Source organism: Oncorhynchus nerka, linkage group LG17 (assembly GCF_034236695.1).
Source record: "Oncorhynchus nerka isolate Pitt River linkage group LG17, Oner_Uvic_2.0, whole genome shotgun sequence".
Taxonomy (NCBI): Eukaryota; Metazoa; Chordata; class Actinopteri; order Salmoniformes; family Salmonidae; genus Oncorhynchus; species Oncorhynchus nerka.
Genome location: NC_088412.1, coordinates 31,677,254 through 31,701,167, shown reverse-complemented (window position 1 = coordinate 31,701,167; position 23,914 = coordinate 31,677,254). Strand labels below are relative to the sequence as shown.

The window sequence follows — 23,914 nt, the reverse complement described above, 5'->3', positions numbered from 1 at the left end:
GCGTCTCTCTCTGTGTGTGTGTGTTCCAGGTACCCCAGTCGTAATGTGTGTTTCTGACTGCGTCTCTCTCTGTGTGTTCCAGGTACCCCAGTCATAACGTGTGTTTCTGACTGCGTCTCTCTCTCTCTCTCTCTGTGTTCCAGGTACCCCAGTCATAACGTGTGTTTCTGACTGCGTCTCTCTCTCTGTGTTCCAGGTACCCCAGTCATAATGTGTGTTTCTGACTGCGTCTCTCTCTCTCTCTGTGTGTTCCAGGTACCCCAGTCATAATGTGTGTTTCTGACTGCGTCTCTCTCTCTCTCTCTCTCTGTGTGTTCCAGGTACCCCAGTCATAATGTGTGTTTCTGACTGCGTCTCTCTCTCTCTCTGTGTTCCAGGTACCCCAGTCATAATGTGTGTTTCTGACTGCGTCTCTCTCTCTCTCTGTGTGTTCCAGGTACCCCAGTCATAATGTGTGTTTCTGACTGCGTCTCTCTCTCTCTCTCTGTGTTCCAGGTACCCCAGTCATAATGTGTGTTTCTGACTGCTTCTCTCTCTCTCTCTGTGTTCCAGGTACCCCAGTCATAATGTGTGTTTCTGACTGCGTCTCTCTCTCTCTCTCTGTGTTCCAGGTACCCCAGTCATAATGTGTGTTTCTGACTGCGTCTCTCTCTCTCTCTGTGTTCCAGGTACCCCAGTCATAATGTGTGTTTCTGACTGCGTCTCTCTCTCTCTGTGTTCCAGGTACCCCAGTCATAATGTGTGTTTCTGACTGCTTCTCTCTCTCTCTGTGTTCCAGGTACCCCAGTCATAATGTGTGTTGTTCAGAGCACAGCTCGTCAGCTCCAGGAGTGTCTAGTGGTGAAAGCAGCCTCCCAGAGCATCATGATGAGCAGCACCACAGGACTGACCACAAGGTGAGATGGCTGTAAGACTTCCCATTAGTTGTTATTGTGCAGTAGACTTTTCCCCCAGACCCCACTATGCTCCACTATTCCTCACGCAGTGTTTCTCTTCACAGCATTAGCCACTTTAAGACTAATCACTAGTGTTTTAGCCCATATCCACACAGCTCAGAACTGGCAATCTGGGGGAGGAGGGCTGCTGTGTTAACCCAAATGTAGTCCTCCGTGGCCGTGAGCTGGTCTACTGTGAGCTGGTCTACTGTGTGTGTGTGTCCATAGCAATCAGACATACTGTCAGTCCATTTATAGAACAGTCTCTTGTTCTGTCCCTCAGTATAACAAAGTAACTTACTGTTTCTCAACCCGAGATGCTGATTCCCGTGTTTCTGGTGTTCCTCAGACTCTTTATCATTCTCTGTCAGGTCTTACGGAGTGTTGGGTTGTAGTTTGAAGTACTTGCTACGCCAGACGTTAATAGTTACATGCATGAGGAATGTATATGGTGGGCTGAATGGCGGTTTGATAAGAAGTATAGACCTAGAAAGTTACTAAGTAAGGGAGAAGGCAATCACTTGGTTGCGGCCACTGATACGGTTGGTTAGCTGTGGATTAGCGTGCGCCGAGGTCTGGTCAGAGGAAGGTGAAGGAACACTTTATCACTTAACTTCCTGCCTAGCGACAAAGATGTAGTGTTTAGAGGTGTAAGGAGGAGACTGCCTGAAGGAGGGTATAAATACTTGTGCTGGTCTTTGTCATTTTCAGCTGTTTGACCCAGTGGGTGAATAAACTTGGTTGGAGCTCTTCATAGTCGTCCATGAGTTTTACTGTTTATATAGAACCTAACAGGTGTAACAGGCTGGTCTACTTTCTGTGGACCTCAAACATCCTCTTCCGTGTGTGTGTGTGTGTGTGCGCGTGCGTGCGCACATGTGTTCTAACGGTGTTGTGTGACTGTTCCCTAGGAGGAGTCGTCGTCGAGGACACACACACACACCTACGACGTGGAACTGGAGACAAAGAGGGCTACACTAGAGGAGCCCAACACACCGAACACTGAACAGGTAACAGAGACACAAACACCACACACACACACACACACACACACACACACACACGCGTGCAATGAGAATTGAATAGGTGTGTGTTTTCCAGACTGTGAATCAGAAGGAGCCTGTGGTGGTCTGGTCATCCCCAGAACCACACCTGGATCCTGAACCCCCTGCTGCTGCTGCTGAGCCTCACTCACACAACACACACATCCACACAGACCCAGAGCCCGATACACAACCCACCCCCCTCCAGAACCAGGCACCCTCCATCCCACCGCTCAGCGACGACCCAACCCAGGGACAGGCCTCCACAGACCCCCCCGGCCCAGTCGAGACCCCCAGTGATGCACCGGCAGAACCCAGCCCAGCCCCCTCTACAGAAGACCCCCAACACACACCTACCTCTACCTCTTACATCCCTGCTTCAGCCCCATCCAGGTAAGATGAGAACTGTGTATTGTACGCATGATGTGTATGAGACGTTATGTCTGTTTATACAGCAGGATTATGTGTCCAAGACCATTTTTGTCCTTGGGCTCAATAAAGTATTTATTGTAAGAGGCGTCATTCAGTCTACCACTGTGATAGATCCAGTTATCTAACTGGTCTTCCCTTTCAGCTGCATTCGTTGTTTTTTTTGTTTTACATTTTTACTTCACATTTTTCGTATGTTGCTATTTTTCTTATTGACTTGACTTTTTTCCCCGCCTCAATCTTGGGGGCCCCCGCTGCCCCTTTCTATAAACCCGCAGTTAACTTTGTGCACTGGTTCCTTCGTCAATAAACCTATCTGAACCTGGACTAAAACATGGACTGGACTTGGTGGGAACAAGTGGAAATGTTGGTTGTCTGCTAAACTGGACCTCTGGACAGATGGGGATTGCCAGACCTGATCAGATCAAGTGTCATTGGATCCTTGGATGGTTCTGCCACGGGGTTTACTGGCTAGTTTAGCGCTCTTTGTCGGACCTACTCAAAATGGCTGCCGAGATGTGGACACTTGCCTTTTACAATGACCATTTGACTCACCACAGCCTGGACTGGAGGAGGCTTACCATTCGAAGACGCACCCCACCCCACCCCCTCCAACCTCATCCCCTTTTCTCTCTCTTCCCCCATCCCTCTCTTTCTCCTTCTCTCCTCCCCACCCCATCTGTCCTTTCTCCCTCTTCCTCCCTCCTAGGGGCTCTTCCATAAATGGCATGTCCTTTCTTTCCCTCAGTTCAATAGAGGTTGCCAGATCTCATCCCGCGGTAGAGGATTCCCCTGTAGAAGTTGCCAGTGCTGAAGCCGATCCCTCTTTAGAGGTTGCCAGTGCTGGATCTAATTCTTCTCTAGAGGGCAATGTTTTCGCTGATTTCTCTGGCTCTCAGTGTGGGATGATTCCCCACAACCTGGCAACCCAAACCCCTCCTTTTGGCAGCCCGCCCACGAGGTGAGTACAGAGTTTGAATTGAACCAATCAGAAAGCAGAAACAGGTAAAGAACCATGCAGGTAACCAATCGGATGCCAGACACTCCTCTCCGCTAAACTCAAACAACGACCGGTGGCCTTGTTCTCCTTTATTCATCTTTTATTTTGTTTCCTTTTTTTGCTTCTTTTCTGCTGTGTTTTTCATTACGGACAAACACACTGTTGATGGCATGGAACATGAATGGAAGGAATGTTATTGAAAGAAAATATTTTGTTTGCGTGCATCCAGACTGTGCATTAAATGTTGTTTTTCTCCCTTCATCCCCTCCCTCTCCGTCTTTCTCTCTCCCTCTCCTCTTTCCATAGTGGTGATGATGACTCTGTAGAGAGCCAGTCAGAACAGGGTCACAGTCAGGATGCTCCAGGTTCTGATGCTGATGTCCAGGTGTCTCTCAGCCCAGAAGACCCCGACCAGGGCCTACCAGAGCTGGACCAGGGGGGAAACACATCCCACAGGCACCAAGACACAGACCAAGACCAGCAGGTGAGAGGGAGTCCCACAACCTAGTCCCCCACGCTGGTAATGTTATAGAGAATTGACTGTTATTTCTGCCACTGACTAAGTGTAATGAGGAGTGTAGGGGTTTGCGTGTGAACATTGAGGACTGGGGCTACACATGGCTGCCAGTCCTCTGAGTTGTTTCATTAATGTTTCATTCAATGAATGAACCCTCTGCCCTTCTCCTACTGTAGGGAGGGGGGGGGAGAGAGAGAGAGAGTGGATGTGAGTGAGAGAGAATGAGGGAAGCCCTGTCCAAGCCAGTATTGGTGCAGAGCTGAGTCTGTTTTCCAACCGGATTGGCTGCAGACAGACACAGCTCAACTGGATTGGCTTTGTGTGTAAGAGGCTTTGTTGACTGTTCTGGGGTCTTTATAAAGGAATAATGTATATCAATTACAGCTCACTGTGTGTGTGTGTGTCTGTGTATAACATGTCTGTGTAACATGTGTGTCTCTATACCTGACAAGGCAGTGGATGCCAGTGGTAAGGAGACTGACCCCTCAGTGCCCAGTAAGGAAGACATCCCAACATTCGACGAGTGGAAGAAACAAGTCATGGAAGTGGAGAAGGAGAAGAGTAAGAAACACACACAGGGACATGTTTCCCTCATTAACATGGTATTCAGGAGAAGCTCAGTGACCGTAAAGAAGGGATGATGTTTCAATACAGTAATTTGTCAGACAAACTAGTGCAGAGGCCTTGCATGGAAATCTCTGTCCTCCTTTCCAAGTCCCTCCTCCCCTTTCTCGCTTCCCTCCATCTTCCTCCTTCCCTCTCTCTGTTTCTCTCCCTTGCCTTTTGTTCTTGCATCTCTTCCCTCTCTCCCTTCTCTCTCTGACTGAGGGAATTATGGGTATTGCAGCGTGTGTGTTGCGTAATCTCTCACTCTCTCCGTCCTCTTAGGCAGCACTCTTTTTCCACCATCACTAATGGCCCACAGGAGCAGAAGGACACACAGACACACACAGACATCCATGAGTTACACTCTCAAACTCAACACACACCTTAGCACCCCACGTGCACTCACACACACATGCTCCCAGATTACACGCATGGGCACCAACACACTGTTAGGTCATAGACAGCATGGCAGAGTGAGTTAACCCATTGTTTTATTAGCCACTGAGCTAGAAATTGGACCTTGTGTAGATCTCCTGTCCTCAGCCTCACCATCAGACAGACAGATGGGGGTACATTTCCCCAGTCCAGAAACACATCCAAACAACCTTCACATTTTTGGACAGAGGGTGACGATGGCACATGATCCAAGATGAGTTCTGAATAGTATAATTAGTGGTTTCATCTGGAGTTTTCCTCATAAACACAAGAAAACACTGACTGAACTGTCATGTTTAAGTTATTGATATTTGGTCAAATATGAATGAATGCCTCCGTTCCAGACGTCAGTCTCAAAGGGCCCCTGTGTACACAACCTGCTCTGTCCCGCGTTAATGCTAACTTGTGTGTGCGCATACCTGTGCATGTAACATGCCTGCATCCTTGTTTTTTTATTTTCTTGAAAAAAACCTATGCATTTTAAGGTACTACTGTACGGTAGTACTGTATGGTGTACAACACACCGTCTCAGCCTGGCCTGCACACTGATAACCAATAGCAACTATAGAGTATAGGAATCAGACTAGGCTACTGATATAGCGACTAGATTATAGGAATCAGACTAGGCTACTGATTAAACAACTATATATTATAGGAGTCAGACTAGGCTACTGATTAAACAACTATAGATTATAGGAGTCAGACTAGGCTACTGATTAAACAACTATATATTATAGGAGTCAGACTAGGCTACTGATTAAACAACTATAGATTATAGGAGTCAGACTAGGCTACTGATTAAACAACTATAGATTATAGGAGTCAGACTAGGCTACTGATATAGCGACTAGATTATAGGAGTCAGACTAGGCTACTGATATAGCGACTAGATTATAGGAGTCAGACTAGGCTACTGATATAGCGACTAGATTATAGGAGTCAGACTAGGCTACTGATTAAACAACTAGATTATAGGAGTCAGACTAGGCTACTGATTAAACAACTATATATTATAGGAGTCAGACTAGGCTACTGATTAAACAACTATAGATTATAGGAGTCAGACTAGGCTACTGATTAAACAACTATAGATTATAGGAGTCAGACTAGGCTACTGATTAAACAACTATATATTATAGGAATCAGACTAGGCTACTGATATAGCGACTAGATTATAGGAGTCAGACTAGGCTACTGATATAGCGACTAGATTATAGGAGTCAGACTAGGCTACTGATATAGCGACTAGATTATAGGAGTCAGACTAGGCTACTGATTAAACAACTATAGATTATAGGAGTCAGACTAGGCTACTGATATAGCGACTAGATTATAGGAGTCAGACTAGGCTACTGATTAAACAACTATAGATTATAGGAGTCAGACTAGGCTACTGATTAAACAACTATAGATTATAGGAGTCAGACTAGGCTACTGATTAAACAACTATAGATTATAGGAGTCAGACTAGGCTACTGATTAAACAACTATAGATTATAGGAGTCAGACTAGGCTACTGATTAAACAACTATATATTATAGGAGTCAGACTAGGCTACTGATTAAACAACTATAGATTATAGGAGTCAGACTAGGCTACTGATTAAACAACTATAGATTATAGGAATCAGACTAGGCTACTGATATAGCGACTAGATTATAGGAGTCAGACTAGGCTACTGATTAAACAACTATAGATTATAGGAGTCAGACTAGGCTACTGATTAAACAACCATAGATTATAGGAATCAGACTAGGCTACTGATACATTATGTCTTGACAGGTACTGTATGTTCTCTACATGAATGATTGTGTTCTCTACATTAAGATGACCCAGTTTTCCCGGGACTCCCTGGAAAACAGTGGCAATTGCTACTGAGTGGACCATCCTAGCTAAAGAAATCAAATGAATGAGTTCCCTTAAGCGTGCTCACACAAACATCCACCTCCTAACCCCCCTTTCTCTCACTTCCAGCTCTCTCCCTCCATACCTCCTCCAGCGGCATCCCCCCTGTGAAGAAGGTGCAGAAGAACTTCAAAAACAACTATGCTTCTGTGGAGTGTGGCGCTAAGATGCTGTCAGCTAATACAGAGGCTAAGGTAACACACTCGCACGCACACACTACTTTGAAGTCTTGCGTTTGGAGGACAGGAACAGTCATTCCATTGACTCATATTTGCCATGTCATGCTCTCTCTCGTCCCCCGGTTCCAGAGTACCTCAGCTATCCTCATGGAGAATATGGACCTGTACATGCTGAACCCCTGCAGCAACAAGATTTGGTGAGACACACGCACACACTACATTCTAATTCCCCCCCCGGTCCTGTCTCCTCTCTGAAGCTGCAGGGTGACAACGTGACTCAGTGCACTGCTGTTTTCCCCAGAAGCATACACATACGCTAGTCCCCTTGTCAGCTCAGCACGTGTGACCCCAACTGCCAACCGTCTGCCCAGGCAGATGTCAAGGGGAGATGAGGATATTTGACAGAGCTGAAAGTTCTCACATTAATTTGCGTCTTCTAACTCTCTCTGTCCCCCACCTTCTCTCTCTCTGCCTCTTTCTAGGTTTGTAATAGAGCTGTGTGAGCCCATCCAGGTGAAACAGTTGGACATCGCTAACTTTGAACTCTTCTCCTCCACGCCGAAAGACTTCCTGGTCTCCATCAGTGACCGGTATGCACACATCCTGAAAAATGTGAAAGTCCCATTTTGGTTGAATGCATTCAGTTGTGCAACTGACTAGGTAGCCCCTTCCCTTTCTGGTTTTCCTCAGGACACGCCCCCCTTTGACCGCCCCTCTCCCTCCCTCTCTCTCTCAGGTACCCCACCAACAAGTGGGTGAAGTTGGGAACGTTTCACGCCCGTGATGAGCGCACAGTCCAGAGCTTCCCATTGGACGAACAGCTCTATGCCAAATATGTCAAGGTACACACCGACATTTATACACACACACACCTTATGTTCTTCTAACATTTATTTCCATTCAAAATCCTATTTTCCCTAATCCTTACCATAACCCTAACACATAATCCTAATCTTTACCATAACTTTAACACATAACCGTAATCCCTAATCCTTACCATAACCGTAATCCCTAATCCTTACCATAACCGTAATCCTAATCTTTACCATAACACATAACCCTAATCCTTACCATAACCCTAACAGATAACATAATCCCTAAACCTAATCCTTACCATAACCCTAACACATAACATAATCCCTAAACCTAATCCTTACCATAACCGTAATCCCTAAACCTAATTCTTACCATAACCCTAACCATAACACATAACCCTAAACCTAATCCTTACCATAACCCTAACCTTAACATGTAACCCTAAACCTAATCCTTACCATAACACATAACCCTAAACCTAATCCTTACCATAAACAGCCTTTGTCCTCATGGGGATGTGGAAATTTCTTGTTTTACTATCCTTGTGGGGACTTGGGTGGATTTTAGTTCCCCACAAGGATAGAAGAACCAACCAACACACACCATTTGTATTCTATGTTCTATGCCCAGGGGGATTCCTGGGCATACCTCACACAACATGCTTCTGTGCGTGTGTGACTGTGTGTGAGGATGTATATTCTGAGGATGTGTTTCAGCTTCCTTTTCGACTTCTATGTGTAATAAATTTAGTAGAAATAGTATGGGGAAGTATTTACTGTAATCTAGTCATTCAACTCTACCCCCCCCCTCACAATCTTCTCTTATCTAACACATTAAGTGTTATTGCATTTTCATAGTTTTTCTGTAAAGTTTAAAATAACAATATTTTTCGTGCGGGTGCATCTTTTTGTAATGTTTGGTTAATTGTATGGGTTTTTAAAAATATGCCACTGTTTTGTGATTTCACATAGTACTGTGTGACAAGGTCTTAGGGTTATCGATGTCTTAATTTCAATAGGAACTGAAGCTGTTATCAACCTGATGTCTGTCTACCTCTTCCCTCCTCCTCTAAAGTTACTGCTATGGATATTTATAATACCTTATTTCCTTGTAATGCTATGTGCACCTTGTATTGCTTTGTATACCTTACCTTACCTTGCCTTGTAGTCTCTTGTAGAGCAAGCGTTTAGTCTGTGAATACTGTGTGTTGTGTTGTCCAAAAAATAAAATGCTGAAGAAAAATGACCAGATGCTTGACTTGCTAGTGGCATGAATCAGCCTTTTTACAGATTTCTCTCACTTTTTTTCTCTCTCCTCTTCCTCTTGCATCAGATGTTCATCAAGTACATAAAGGTTGGCATTCTTCTCTTTTAGAGGTTGTAATGCACTATGATGCGTTATAGTGTACCATAACAATGGGGAGCTTTGGTGGCAGTGTACAGATGGTGTAATGCATGACCAAGACACATTTTAAAACTAACAATAGAGCTTGGCAAATTCCACATCACCTTTTTAGATTTGATTTAGCTTAGACGTATTGGATGACTAGATTTACACTAAACAAAAATATAAACGCAACATGTAAAGTGTTGGTATCATGAGCTGAAATCAAAGGTCCCAGAAATGTTCCAGACGCTTAAAAAGCTTATTTCTCTCAAATTCTCTGCACATATTTGTTTACATCCCTATTGGTAAGCATTTCTCCTTTGCAAAGATAATCCATCCACCTGACATGTCAAAAAACTGATTAAATAGCATGATCATTACACAGGTACACCTTGTGCCGGTGACAATAAAAGGCCACTCTAAAATGTGCCGTTTTTGTCACACAACACAGATGTCTCAAGTTGAGGGAGTGTGCAATCGGCATGCTGACTGCAGGAATGTCCACCAGAGCTGTTGCCGGATAATTGAAAGTTAATTTCTCTACCATAAGCCTCCTCCAACGCAGTTTTAGAGAATTTGGCAGTACGTACAACCGGTCACACAACTGCAGACCACGTGTATGTCATGTGGGCGAGCGGTTTGCTGATGTCAACATTGTTAGCACAGTGCCCCATGGTGGCGGTGGGGTTATGACATACTGTAAACTACAGACAACGAACACAATTGCGTTTTGTCTATGGCAATTTGAATGCATAGAAATACCTTGACGAGATCCTGAGGCCCATTGTTTTTGTAAGGTATCTTTGACCAACAGATGCGTATCAGTATTCCCAGTCATGTCAAATCCAATTGAAATAAATTCAGTCAATTGAATTTATTTAAATTGACTGATTTCCTCATATGAACTGTACTCTTTGAAATTGTTGCATGTTGCGTCTATATTTTGGTTTACTATAGCTCAGACATACTGGATGACTAGAATGATTTAGCTTAGATGTACTGGATGACTAGAATGTAAGTGGGGATGGTTTGGGTGGTTTAATTACCCCGGTGTGAGTGTGTTCGATGTGGTTTAACCCTTTCGTCACCCCTCGACTGCAGGTGGAGCTCATCTCCCACTTCGGATCAGAACACTTCTGCCCCCTCAGCCTCATCAGGTAAGAGATACAGTTAAAGTCGGAAGTTCACATACACCTTAGCCAAATACAATTAAACTCAGTTTTTCACAATTCCTGACATTTAATCTGAGTCAAGATTCCCTGTCTTCGGTCAGTTAGGACCACCACTTTATTTTAAGAATGTGAAAGGTCAGAATAATATTATAGAATTATTTATTTCAGATTTTCTTTCTTTCATCACATTCCCAGTGGGTCAGAAGTTTACATGCACACAATTAGTGTGTGGTAGTATTGCCTTTAAATTGTTTAACTTGGTTCAAAAGTTTTGGGTAGCCTTCCACAAGCTTCCCACAATAAGTTGGGTGAATTTTGGCCCATTCCTCCTGACAGAGCTGGTGTAACTAAGTCAGATTTGTAGACATCCTTGCTCGCACACGCTTTTTCAGTTCTGCCCACAAATTTTCTGTTGGATTGAGGTCGGGGATTTGGGATGGCCACTCCAATACGTTGACTTTGTGCTTAAGCCATTTTGCAGCTACTTTGGAAGTATGCTTGGGGTCATTCTCCATTTGGAAGACCCATTTGCAACCAAGCTTTAACTTCCTGACTGATGTCTTGAGATGTTTCAATATATCCACATACTTTTCCATCCTCATGATGTCATCTATTTTGTGAAGTGCACCAGTCCCTTCTATAGCATAGCACCCCCACAACATGATAATGCTGTCACCCCCGTGCTTCACGGTTGGGATGGTGTTCTTCGGCTTGCAAGCGTTCCCCTTTTTCCTCCAGACATAACGATGGTCATTATGGCCAAACAGTTCTATTTTTGTTTCATCAGACCAGAGGACATTTCTCCAAAAAGTACGATCTTTGTCCCCATGTGCAGTTGCAAACCGTAGTCTGGCTTTTTTATGGCGGTTTTGGAGCAGTGGCTTCTTCCTTGCTGAGCAGCCTTCAGGTTATGTTGATATACGACTCATTTTACTGTGGATATAGATATGTTTGTACCTGTTTCCTCCAGCATCTTCACAAGGTCCTTTGCTGTTGTTCTGGGATTGATTTGCACTTTTTGCACAAAAGTACGTTCATCTCTAGGAGATAGAATGGGTCTCCTTCCTGAGCGGTATGACGGCTGCGTGATCCCATGGTGTTTGTACTTGTGTACTATTGTTTGTACAGATGAACTTGGTACCTTCAGGCGTTTGGTAATTGCTCCCAAGGATGAACCAGACTTGTGGAGGTCTACAATTTTTTTTCTGAGGTCTTTGCTGATTACTTTTGATTTTCCCATGATGTCAAGCAAAGAGGCACTGAGTTTGAAGGTAGGCCTTGAAATACATCCACAGGTATAACTCCAATTGACTCAATTAGCCTATCAGAAGCTTCTAAAGCATGACATCATTTTCTGGAATTTTCCAAGCTGTTTAAAGGCACAGTCAACTTAGTGTATGTAAACTTCTGACCCACTGGAATTGTGATACAGTGAATTATATGTGAAATAATCTGTCTGTAAACAGTTGTTGGAAAAATGACTTGTCATGCACAAAGTAGATGTCCTAACCGACTTGCCAAAACTATAGTTTGTTAACAAGAAATTTGACGAGTGGCTGAAAACAAGCAAGTTTTCATGACTCCGACCTAAGTGTATGTAAACCTCCGACTTCAACTGTATAGAGAGAGAGACGGAGGGAGACCAGGAGATTGGCTGTTAAAAAATGTAATGACAGACTGACTTGAATAGAAGAGAAATAACAGTAATGTTTTCCTCCAGTGCTATATAATGTTGTGTTGTTTAGCAAAAAGGCTATGTAACACAGGAGGTTGGTGGCGTCTTAATTGGGGAGGACGGGCTCGTGGTAATGGCTGGTGCAGAAAAGGTGGAATGGTGTAAAATACATCAGCAGCCTCCCCCTCAGCAGCCTCCCCCTCAGCAGCCTCCTGTGCTATATAATGAACACAGCAGGGAAAATGTAAATAGTCTGGATGGCCGTTTGATTAATTGTTCAGCAGTCTTATAGCCTTTTGGACCTAGACTTGGCGCTCCGGTACCGCTTGCCGTGCAGTAGCAGAGAGAACGGTCTGACTAGGGTGGCTGGAGTCTGACCATTTTTTGGGGCTTCCTCTGACATGCCTTGTATATATGTCCTGGATGACAGGATGCTTGGCCCCAGTGATGTATTGGGCCGTACGCACTACCCTCTGTATTACCTTAGTCAGATGCAAGCAGTTGTGGTGATGCAACTTGTCAGGATGCTCTCAATAGTGCAGCTGTAGAACTATTGGGGATCTGGAGACCCATGCCAAATATTTTCCATCTCCTGAGGGGCAAAAGTTGTTGACGTGCTCTCTTCACGACTGTCTTGGTGTGTTTGAACCATGATCGTTTGTTGGTGATGTGGACACCAAGAAACTCTCGACACGCTCCACTACAGCCCCGTCGATGTTAATGGGGGCCTCTTCGGCCCTCCTTTTCCTGTAGTCCACGATCATCTCCTTTGTCTTGCTGCCTTCAATAGTGTTAGCTCCTAGTGGCCCCTAGTGTGCAGTGAAATCAATCAGTTATTTCAGAGAACACGGTGAGTAGATATACTGTGAGCTGAGCAGCTTTCTAGTAATGGTCTCTGTGCTCTATAGGATTTCCAGGAAATATGTGTCTCTGCCATGTTGGCTCTCGGCCTCTTTTTCGATCCCGCTCTGTCGCTCTGTCTCTGACTTGGCAGCATGCTCTTGTCCATGTCTATCTGTAAGTTAAGGAGCCCAGTGTAGGAGGTTAGATGGCTGTATTACAGTAAGTCTTCCATACTCTGCTCTATATGGAGACATTCCTTCCTTAAAGCTGTGTAGAAGAGCTGGAGCTCAGCCAGAACCCAACAGAGACCCTCTTCAGATCACCCTCTCTACCAGAACCCAACAGAGACCCTCTTCAGATCACCCTCTCTACCAGAACCCAACAGAGACCCTCCTCAGATCACCCTCTCCCCTCTCTCTCTACCAGAACCCAACAGGGACCCTCTTCAGATCACCCTCTCCCCTCTCTCTCTACCAGAACCCAACAGAGACCCTCTTCAGATCACCCTCTCCCCTCTACCAGAACCCAACAGAGACCCTCCTCAGATCACCCTCTCTACCAGAACCCAACAGAGACCCTCCTCAGATCACCCTCTCCCCTCTCTCTCTACCAGAACCCAACAGAGACCCTCTTCAGATCACCCTCTCTACCAGAACGCAACAGAGACCCTCCTCAGATCACCCTCTCCCCTCTCTCTCTACCAGAACCCAACAGAGACCCTCTTCAGATCACCCTCTCCCCTCTACCAGAACCCAACAGAGACCCTCTTCAGATCACCCTCTCCCCTCTCTCTCTCTACCAGAACCCAACAGGGACCCTCTTCAGGTCACCCTCTCTCTCTACCAGAACCCAACAGAGACCCTCTTCAGGTCACCCTCTCTCTCTACCAGAACCCAACAGAGACCCTCCTCAGATCATCCTCTCCCCTCTCTCTCTACCAGAACCCAACAGAGACCCTCTTCAGATCACCCTCTCTACCAGAACCCAACAGAGACCCTCTTCAGATCACCCTCTCTACCAGAACCCAACAGAGACCCTCCTCAGATCACCCTCTCTACCAGAACCCAACAGAGACCCTCTTCAGATCACCCTCTCCCCTCTCTACCAGAACCCAACAGAGGCCCTCCTCAGATCACCCTCTCCCCTCTCTCTCTACCAGAACCCAACAGAGACCCTCTTCAGATCACCCTCTCCCCTCTCTCTCTACCAGAACCCAACAGAGACCCTCCTCAGATCACCCTCTCTACCAGAACCCAACAGAGACCCTCCTCAGATCACCCTCTCCCCTCTCTCTCTACCAGAACCCAACAGAGACCCTCTTCAGATCACCCTCTCCCCTCTACCAGAACCCAACAGAGACCCTCTTCAGATCACCCTCTCCCCTCTCTCTCTACCAGAACCCAACAGAGACCCTCTTCAGATCACCCTCTCCCCTCTCTACCAGAACCCAACAGAGACCCTCTTCAGGTCACCCTCTCCCCTCTCTCTCTCTACCAGAACCCAACAGGGACCCTCTTCAGGTCACCCTCTCTCTCTACCAGAACCCAACAGAGACCCTCTTCAGATCACCCTCTCCCCTCTCTCTCTACCAGAACCCAACAGAGACCCTCCTCAGATCACCCTCTCCCCTCTCTCTCTACCAGAACCCAACAGAGACCCTCTTCAGATCACCCTCTCTACCAGAACCCAACAGAGACCCTCCTCAGATCACTCTCTCCCCTCTCTCGCTACCAGAACCCAACAGAGACCCTGAGCTCTCAACCCACAGCCTCCCTCCCTCTTACAGAGAATATGAGGTGTGCAGATCACTGTAAACAATGGCAGAGGAGAAGGCCAGATGTTAAAGACCCTGCAGTTGCAGTACAACAACCTTGTATAGTACAACCATTTCAACTCGGTACAGTAGCCCTTTGTCCTCTGCTGAGTTGGATGTACTAAGTTCCTCCTTACCCTCCTATCACCCACACTCCCTGCCATTCCCTACAGGGGCTGAGGCCAGGTTAGTGGACAGGTAATCATTAACAAAACATTTGGGTGAGTTTAACAGGGGGTTGACTGTCAGGGGGCTGTAAAAAATCCTACTACTACAGATTTACCACCTCCTCCCACTCACTACCTTCCCCCTATGTTCGCCCTGCGTCGTGCCCTCAAGGAGTGGAGACCAGGACAGGAGCTGTTAAAAGAAAACACGTTTATTTTTTACATTTTTTTAACTTGGCCAACGTTCACATCCACATAAATGCTGCTACTCTCTGTAGATAAACAAAATAACTAAATGTTAAGGTTTACAATTATCTCAGTCGGTAAGGTTAGTGGGGTGAGATGTATAGATGAATGTACAAAAACAACACTATAGGGAACAGCATGTCATCTCAACATGTCAACTCACATGTCCATGTTCGTCTAATCATAATTCCTCTCTTTTCAGCTGTATATGATACATTTAACCGTGTGTGTGTGTGTGTGTCATATAACCATGTGTGTATTTTATAGGGTGTTTGGTACCAGTATGGTGGAGGAATACGAAGAGATCGCAGATTCCCAGTACCCCTCAGAGAGGCTGGATTACCTTGATGAGGATTATGGTAAGAAGGTACACCGTGCGTGTGATACTTGGTCAGATTGTTATTATAAAAGCTCATGTTTTCTCCACCTTGAAATAATCTGGTTCTTTTATCTACAGACTACCCACCTGGCTACCTCCACTCTGAGGACAAGGGCTCTAAAAATCTGCTGGGCTCTGCCACAAGTATGTACACACACGCACACCGCATCACGTTGTTCTGAGCGTAGTTTCACACGGCACAGGACAGCGTAAACATGGCTAACTTGATATCGAACTGGCTCAGCATCGGTTCTCTACTGTATCGAATCACATCAGAGAATTGATCTCCAGACCTGGGTCTAAAACAGGCTCTGTATTTCTTGGAGAATGGAGAGACAAGAAGCTGCTTTCCTGGAAAACATCAAGTCCTGAATGTTTCTTCAGTTTCTGTATTCCCACACGACGGCACATTGGCAAACAGAGAGCTGTGGCTGGGATACGGGTTAGGACTACTGATTTGTACATAACTCCGTTACACACACTGGAGCCCCTGTGTCTCCCTGGCAGGGCACTGAGGCTGCAATCTGATTGGCTAAGAGACCCCCCCTCCCCAATAGTCATACACACAACTGGTTCAGTATTTAGAAAATTGACTGACCCATTTCTACACAACCCCCCCCACACCAGTGTTTGAAAACAAGCAGAGGCTGACAAGGTCCTCTAGCCAGCCAGGCAGAGATGGGTTGGTTGGGTAAGGGTATGTGGAGTCGGTTAGGGGATTGCATGCTGTGGTAGGTGAATACCAAGAACTGTGGTTTTACAGATTCCTGTGGGGCCTTCAACTACTTTACTACCAGTGAAGAAGGTTATTCATGATTCCGTGTGTGTGTGTTTTACGTACAGATGCCATTCTCAACATGGTCAACAACATAGCAGCCAACGTTCTGGGAGGCAAGCCTGAGGATGGAGGAGCACAGCTGAAACGTATGGATCCTCCTCATTCCTCTCTTCTGTTCGCTCCTCCCCTTCTCTCTCTTCTCTCATTTCCTTCACCCCCTTCTATTCATTGCTAAGAATGTGTGTTGTGTTTGAGGTAGAGGTCGACCGATTAATCGGAATGGCCGATTATTTGGGCCCGTTTTCATAACAATTGGTAATCTGCATTTTTTTTGACACCGATCGTGGCCGATTACATTGCACTCCACGAGGAGACTGCGTGGCAGGCTGACTACCAGTGCAGCAAGGAGCCACGGTAAGGTGCTAGCTAGCATTAAACATATCTTATAAAAACAATCAATCTTAACATAATCACTAGTTAACTACACACAGTTGATGATATTACTAGTTTATCTAGCCTTTCCTACATTGCATATGATCGATGCGGTGCCTGTTAATTTATCATTGAATCACAGCCTACTTCATAAACGGGTGTTGATTTAACAAGCGTATTTGCGAAACAAGCACTGTCGTTGCACTAATGTGTACCTAACCGTTAAACATCAATGCCTTTCTTTAAAATCAATACACAAGTATATATTTTTAAACCTGCATATTTAGTTAATATTGCCTGCTAACATGAATTTCTTATAACTATGGAAATTGTCACTTCTCTTGCGTTCCGTGCAAGCAGTCAGGGTATATGCAGCAGTTTGGGCCACCTGGCTCGTTGCGAACTGTGTGAAGACCATTTAAGACTGTAATTAATTTGCCAGAATTGTACATAATTATGACATAACATTGAAGGGTGTGCAATGTAACAGCAATATTTATACTTAGGGATGCCACCCGTTAGATAAAATACGTAACGTTTTGTTTTCGAAATGCTACTTTCCGGATTTGACCATATTAATGACCTAAGGTCCTCATATGTGTGTGTTATAATTAAGTCTATGATTTGATAGAGCAGTCTGACTGAGTGATGTTAGGCAGCAGCAGGCTCGGAAGCATTCATTCAAACAGCACTTTTGTGCGTTTGCCAGCAGCTCTTCGCTGTGCTTCAAGCATTGAGGTGTTTATGACTTCAAGCCTATCAACTCCCGAGATTAGGCTGGTGTAACCGATGTGAAATGGCTAGCTAGTTAGCGGGGTGCGCGCTAATAGCGTTTCAATCGGTGACATCACTCGCTCTGAGGCCTTGAAGTAGTTGTTCCCCTTTCTCTGCAAGGGCCGGGAGCGATGGGTAACGATGCTTCGAGGGTGGCTGTTGACGATGTGTTCCTGGTTCGAGCCCAGGTAGGGGTGAGGAGAGGGACGGAAGCTATACTGTTACACTGGCAATACTAAAGTGCCTATAAGAACATCCAATAGTCAAAGGTATATGAAATACAAATGGTATAGAGAGAAATAGTCCTATAATTCCTATAATAACTACAACCTAAAACTTCTTACCTGGGAATATTGAAGACTCCTGTTAAAAGGAACCACCAGCTTTCATATGTTCTCATGTTCTGAGCAAGGAACTTAAACGTTAGCTTTCTTACAAGACACATACTGCACTTTTACTTTCTTCTCCAACACTTTGTTTTTGCATTATTTAAACCAAATTGAACATGTTTAATGATTTATTTGAGGCTAAATTGATTTTATTGATGTTTAAGTTAAAATAAAAATGTTAATTCAGTTATTGTCATTATTACAAATAAATAAATACATTTTTAAAAATCGGCTGATTAATCAGTATTGTCTTTTTTTGATCCTCCAATAATCGGTATCGGCGTTGAAAAATCATAATCGGCCGACCTCTACTTTGAGGAAATGCTATGTGTTAATGTAGTGAACTTACTGCGTTAACGGCCTCGCAGCGAGAGGCATGAGGTTTGCGTATGTATGGAGGAAGGTTTATCTTGTGCTAACTAAAGCACTGAGCTGTCCAGGGGAATGTCCCAGTGTGAACATTAGAGGTATTCTGTACGTAATAAAGGTCTTAATTAAACCAGCATGATTTGTTGAGGCTCAGCACTTAGCCTGCCCCTCTTTCCCTCACAGAATAGAAGCTCTGGAATTCAACTATGTTTAAGAAGAACCGATCTAGCCTTCACTCACTCACTCACTCACTCACTCACTCACTCACTCTCTCACACACACACACGCACGCAGGCACGCACGCACGCACGCAACAAGCCCTGTTATCCTACCCAACTTTGTTCTCGTTTAGTAACCACACAGCCAGCGGCAACGTTCAAACAGAACCAACTGGCTTGTCCACACTGTTAATGACGCGCGGAGCATTTTATATCCGTGCATATCTCCTCCTTTACAGCATTGCTGCGTTTAGGTATTTGTTTAATTTGAACTTTTCCATTTTTATGATGATGATCGGGACCTGTTAGTGGTAGTTTTGTGATTTTAGGGATTTTTTCTAAATGTCATAGATCCCAATTTAGTTTAAACATCACACCCCTACCACACACACACACACACACACACTTACTTCCATATGGGTTGTTTGAGTTAGGATCATACACACACACACCACAGTCGACGATTAACAGAATGTTCCAAATGACATCACACCTCGGAGCAAACACAAACCGTAGATCCAGTTTTTGTTCCGCTTTCTTCCCAGCAAGTCTTGCTACTCTCGTCATTCTTTCTCTTGCCCAACCCCTTTTCCCTATTATATAAGTTTGTGCCCTCTCCTTCCCCCTTCCATCTCTCCTTCCCTTCCTGCTGGACAGTTCAGTCTAAGCCCAACTTCACCCATCTTGTTTAGATTAGGCGGTTCTGAAACTGTCATATGGTTCCGGTTTGGTGTGTGTGTCTGCAAGTGTGTGCGTCTTTGCGTTATCTGCCTGCCTGCCTGCCTGAGGCTCCAGATGTTGATTTGACTGGTGCCAGGATGTTTTCAGAGGAACAATGGAGCAGTGTTTTATAAGGTAGCAGCTGGGGAGCTGTTTCTATTAGGACTGGGGGGGTCTATGACGCAGAACCAAATACCTCTGGTACCTCTTACCCTCAGGTACTGCTGGAGTCTAAATACTATTCTAACACGGATTTACCCCCTGGTCCCAATGGCGCACACACACACACACACACACACACACACACACATCCTCACAACCCGTTACACAGCCTTCCTATGGGCTGCATTCAGGGCAGCTGAAGTGACCAACTATGGGCTGTTTGTTAAACCCTTTTTCAACCCACAGGGTCACTGAGTTTTGAGAGCAGTCCTAACTGGACCAGCCTGGCTGTTTCTGTTTTTGCCAAATCTCTTGTGGTCGTTACCCCAAACATAGATGTTTGGTATTTTGTCTCTGTTCCCCATTTTAACCCACTGAACTGGGCAACAACATAGAGTTGGCTAGAGCAGCACCAGACTGGCATCAGACTATAGCTGGTCTGGGGTTAGAGAACTGAACCTTGTCATGACTAGTGATAGTTATCCTATGAAAGGAAGTTAATGTAGTAGTTGACATACATGTTCTATGTAATTGTGGTAGTTGATGACGGTATCTAAAGACTGCTGTGTGTCTGTGTATCTCTTCCAGCCAACGCATCATCAGAAGCCCAGAACCAAACCGAGGGGAATAAGGAGGTGCTGCTCACACCAACCCCTACCATCACCACACCTCCTCCAGCGTGAGTCACTCACTCACTCACTCTCACTCACATTGCACTACGAGTCTCTAACTTCCTCCTCTCTCTCAGAGTGGAGCCAGACCACACCGCTCCTCAGGAGGACCCCGATGTCGCCCTCTCCTCCCCGGGCTCCCCCCTACCCTCCCCGGAGGATGGACAGATCGTGACTCTGGTGGTGGAGGAAGAGGAGCCCCCACAGTCCACTGTGACTCTTATGGAGGAAGAGGGGTATGATGATGAGGAGAGAGAGGAACAGTGGATGAGGGAGAGCCAGCTGTACTGTCCTCTCTCCTCCGTGTCTTCCCTCTCTTCTGTCTCGTGTGTGGCCACACTGCCGGAGCTGCTACGGTGCTGGTGTGACGCTTGCCTCACCAGAGAGAGACAGCGCGGTCTCCGCAAGAGGCAGCAAGATACGTACTCACACACACCCATAGACACTCCCTTACCCACACACACCACCATACAGGACCCTGTCCCCGCCGCCACACACACCCAGGAAGCCCCAACACACACAGAGGCGGTCCCTGATCCTGAGACGGCTCCCCGGGCCCAAAACGAGGTTTTATCTACTACAGACTCACACAATTACACAGACACACACCCCGTAGACCACATCATTGTTCTGGAGCCTAGCCGGACCTCTACCCTGCCCCCCCACAGCTTCTCTCACACCCCCCTCTCCAAACCCACCCCTACCCAGGACGAAGCTCCCCGGCCCCTCAGCCAAGATGACCCCGTCCCTCCTCCAGCCCTGCAGGAGCCCCTGGCCCAGAGGCCCAGCAGGCCAGCACCCCCAACCCTTCCCCCAGTCCCACTACCCCCTCCACCCCCAACTTCTGAGACAGCTTCTCTGGACCTCCCTCCACTCTCCCTGAAGGAGGAGCCAGTCCAGCCCCTCCCCACTGCCTCCAGACCTGCAGACATCCCCCCTCCCACCGAACTCCCTGTGCCCCTCCAGCCCGACACACACGCAGAGCCACACACACCCAGGGCTGGGGTAGAAAGTGGAGACCTCAAGGGCCAAGGGGAGCAGGGCGGCGGCGACTCTCCCCAGCCAGCAGAGCACCCACTTAGGGAAGAGTCCACGGAGGACCTGCTACTTAGCGTCCCGGTTACTGCTAACGGACATTTACACCGGACAGCTACGGACTTCTACGCTGAGCTGCAGAGCACAGGGGAGTATATTGGAGGGAATGGAGGCATGAACGGAGGAGTGAACGTGCACGGCTCCAGTCAAAAGGAGAGTGTGTTCATGAGGTTGAACAACAGGATCAAAGCCCTGGAGATGAACATGTCTCTCAGCAGCAGATATCTGGAGGAACTCAGCCAGAGGTGTGTGTGTGTGTGTGTGTGTTTTTTTAAACCTTATAGACACGTCGTAGCTTCCTCCATATGACTTGTCCTGTTCAGGCTCTGATTAGCTTGTTGTGTGTTCTAGGTATCGTAAGCAGATGGAGGAGATGCAGAGGGCCTTCAACAAGACCATCATCAAGCTACAGAACACCTCCCGCATCGCTGGAGAACAGGTCCATTACAAACGGTTGCTTCTTGGTTTGGGTTGCAGGACGGTTGTTGTGGGATGGTTGTGATTTGTTCAGTTCAGTGATAGTTAACATGTGGTTTATCGTAGGTCAGTGTATCCCAACTCCGGTCCTCCAGTACCCCCAACCGCACACGTTGTTGTAGCTCCGGGCAAAAACACCAGAATTGACTTGTCAAGGACTTGTTGATTAGCTGAGAAGTAGAATCAGGTGTGCTTGTCTGCGGCCACGACAAAAACATGTGCTGTTGAGGGTACTGGAGGACAGTCGTTGAGAAACACTGGTATAGGTTGTATGGTTGGGGTTGTCTTTTGTGGAGTAGGTTGGTTGTCTCAGGGTTTTATTAACGTTGCATCTTGGTTGTGTGATCCCTCAGGACCAGAGACAGACCGAGTCAATTCAGATGTTACAGGGCCAGCTGGAGAACGTCACCAAGCTGATGATCAACCTCACCATGACTGTCTCACTGTTACAGAAAGAGGTACACAGTAATACTACCTACATTTATTAAGTGTCAGATAAAATGTTGCCCTAATTTTAATCATCTTGCAAAATGTTGTGTTTCCTCAGATTATATGTTTATGTGTGTTCGTGTTTTCTAGGTGTCAGACCGACAGAGTTACCTGGTGGTGTCTCTAGTCCTGTGTCTCTGTCTGGGCCTGGTGTTCTGCCTGCACTGCTGCCGGAGCACCAACACACGAACCACCACACACACTGCAGTCAACCACTACCCCAGCCCCAAGAGGTAAACACACACACTGCAGTCAACCACTACCCCAGCCCCAAGAGGTAAACGCACACAAACACACACACCGCAGTCAACCACTACCCCAGCCCCAAGAGGTAAACACACACACTGCAGCCAACCACTACCCCAGCCCCAAGAGGTAAACACACACACTGCAGCCAACCACTACCCCAGCCCCAAGAGGTAAACACACACCAACACACATACCACAGCCAACCACTACCCCAGCCCCAAGAGGTAAACACACACCAACACACACACTGCAGTCAACCACTATCCCAGCCCCAAGAGGTAAACACACATACCACAGCCAACCACTACCCCAGCCCCAAGAGGTAAACACACACACCTTTTTTGTCTGATCTCCCCATATTATTTACTAGAGTATTGTTGGTGCTTTCTGGGTCTAATATAATGTTTTCTCTTAGCCCAGTTAATATTTTATTTTATACAACGGTGGGTTTAATCCTTAATGCTGATTTGGTTAAAACTGTTGCAGCTGGTTGCCACCAGTTATGATGTTGAAATGTCTATTTACTGTTCCATCTCGATGCGCAATCCACTATTTCATCAGCCCAGCCGGGCAATTTAGAAACCGGATGTCCACCATTAAAAAGCAGCTAGACATGATCTCCCCTTTCTTTTAAACTAGCAGTTGGTTAGTTAACAACCAAAATGCGTATAAGACTTCCTGTCTTGTTTCAATATTGAAACTATCTCCACTGTCTTATTGAGGATTGTCAGGACGAGGAGATCTTTTCTTAGTCAGTGGAAATCAGGACTCTGCATAGTTGTTATGGATATATCCAAATAAATGTTGATAGAAAAACAGGTCAAAACGAAATGAAAGTGATTGTGTTAGCTGTGTTGTTGACTAGCTCCTCTGAACAGTGTCTTGACGAAAGAGCACATTTTTCTATGCCAGGCGAAATCACGCATCATGATCTCATTGTTATGGATGCATCCAAATAAATGTCACTTGAAAACAGCTAAAACAAACGCGAATGCAGCTACTTTTCTGTAAGTTAGCCGTAGTTGACTGGCTAGCAAGCATGGCAGCATGGCAGCGTGGCAGCATGGCAGCGCAACATTTCAAACCAACGACTGGGTCATAGATTTAGAACGGTGCTATCTTATCGTGTGTTTTAGGTGTTTCTCCTCCTATGAGGATATGAGTCTGAAGCGGAGGATATCGTGTCCTCTCGTACGCTCCAAGTCCTTCACCTTTCCTACTTCAGAAGGTAAGTGTGTACACACACACACACACACTTAGTCACTCTGCAAACACTCAGTCACATGTCCTCTCTCTTACACACACACACACCCTTTTCCTCTAAGCTTCCCGTCTTCTACATCGCTGCTCTGTCCATCCTGTTGCTGCTCAGGAGCTATGACTAAAAAGACTAGACACGACAGTCTTCAGAAAGCCTTCCATGCCAGCGCCATCATACACCACATTACTGCTACAGTCTCAGAGCAACAGCTGTGCATGACTATGTGCTCTGCCCATGCATGGTCTCTCTCTGGACTGCCGGGCTGGCTGGCTGTACCATGCTGG

At 46.1% G+C, this 23,914-nt stretch overlaps 1 protein-coding gene across 1 annotated transcript in view; it reads left to right on the top strand.

Moving 5' to 3' along the window:
• The window catches only part of LOC115145083 (SUN domain-containing ossification factor-like), a 66,890-nt gene that overhangs the window by 34,997 nt on the left and 7,979 nt on the right, over positions 1-23,914 (top strand). The window contains 23 exon segments of the mRNA XM_029686329.2: positions 779-896; positions 1,847-1,945; positions 2,037-2,371; positions 3,156-3,368; positions 3,714-3,891; positions 4,377-4,485; positions 6,940-7,064; positions 7,179-7,246; positions 7,532-7,639; positions 7,786-7,891; positions 9,198-9,218; positions 10,353-10,408; positions 15,435-15,526; positions 15,625-15,690; positions 16,390-16,470; positions 19,977-20,067; positions 20,137-20,819; positions 20,822-20,888; positions 20,890-21,399; positions 21,506-21,593; positions 21,985-22,089; positions 22,211-22,353; positions 23,506-23,597. Of these exon segments, the coding sequence (XP_029542189.2) occupies positions 779-896; positions 1,847-1,945; positions 2,037-2,371; positions 3,156-3,368; positions 3,714-3,891; positions 4,377-4,485; positions 6,940-7,064; positions 7,179-7,246; positions 7,532-7,639; positions 7,786-7,891; positions 9,198-9,218; positions 10,353-10,408; positions 15,435-15,526; positions 15,625-15,690; positions 16,390-16,470; positions 19,977-20,067; positions 20,137-20,819; positions 20,822-20,888; positions 20,890-21,399; positions 21,506-21,593; positions 21,985-22,089; positions 22,211-22,353; positions 23,506-23,597 (3,554 nt within the window).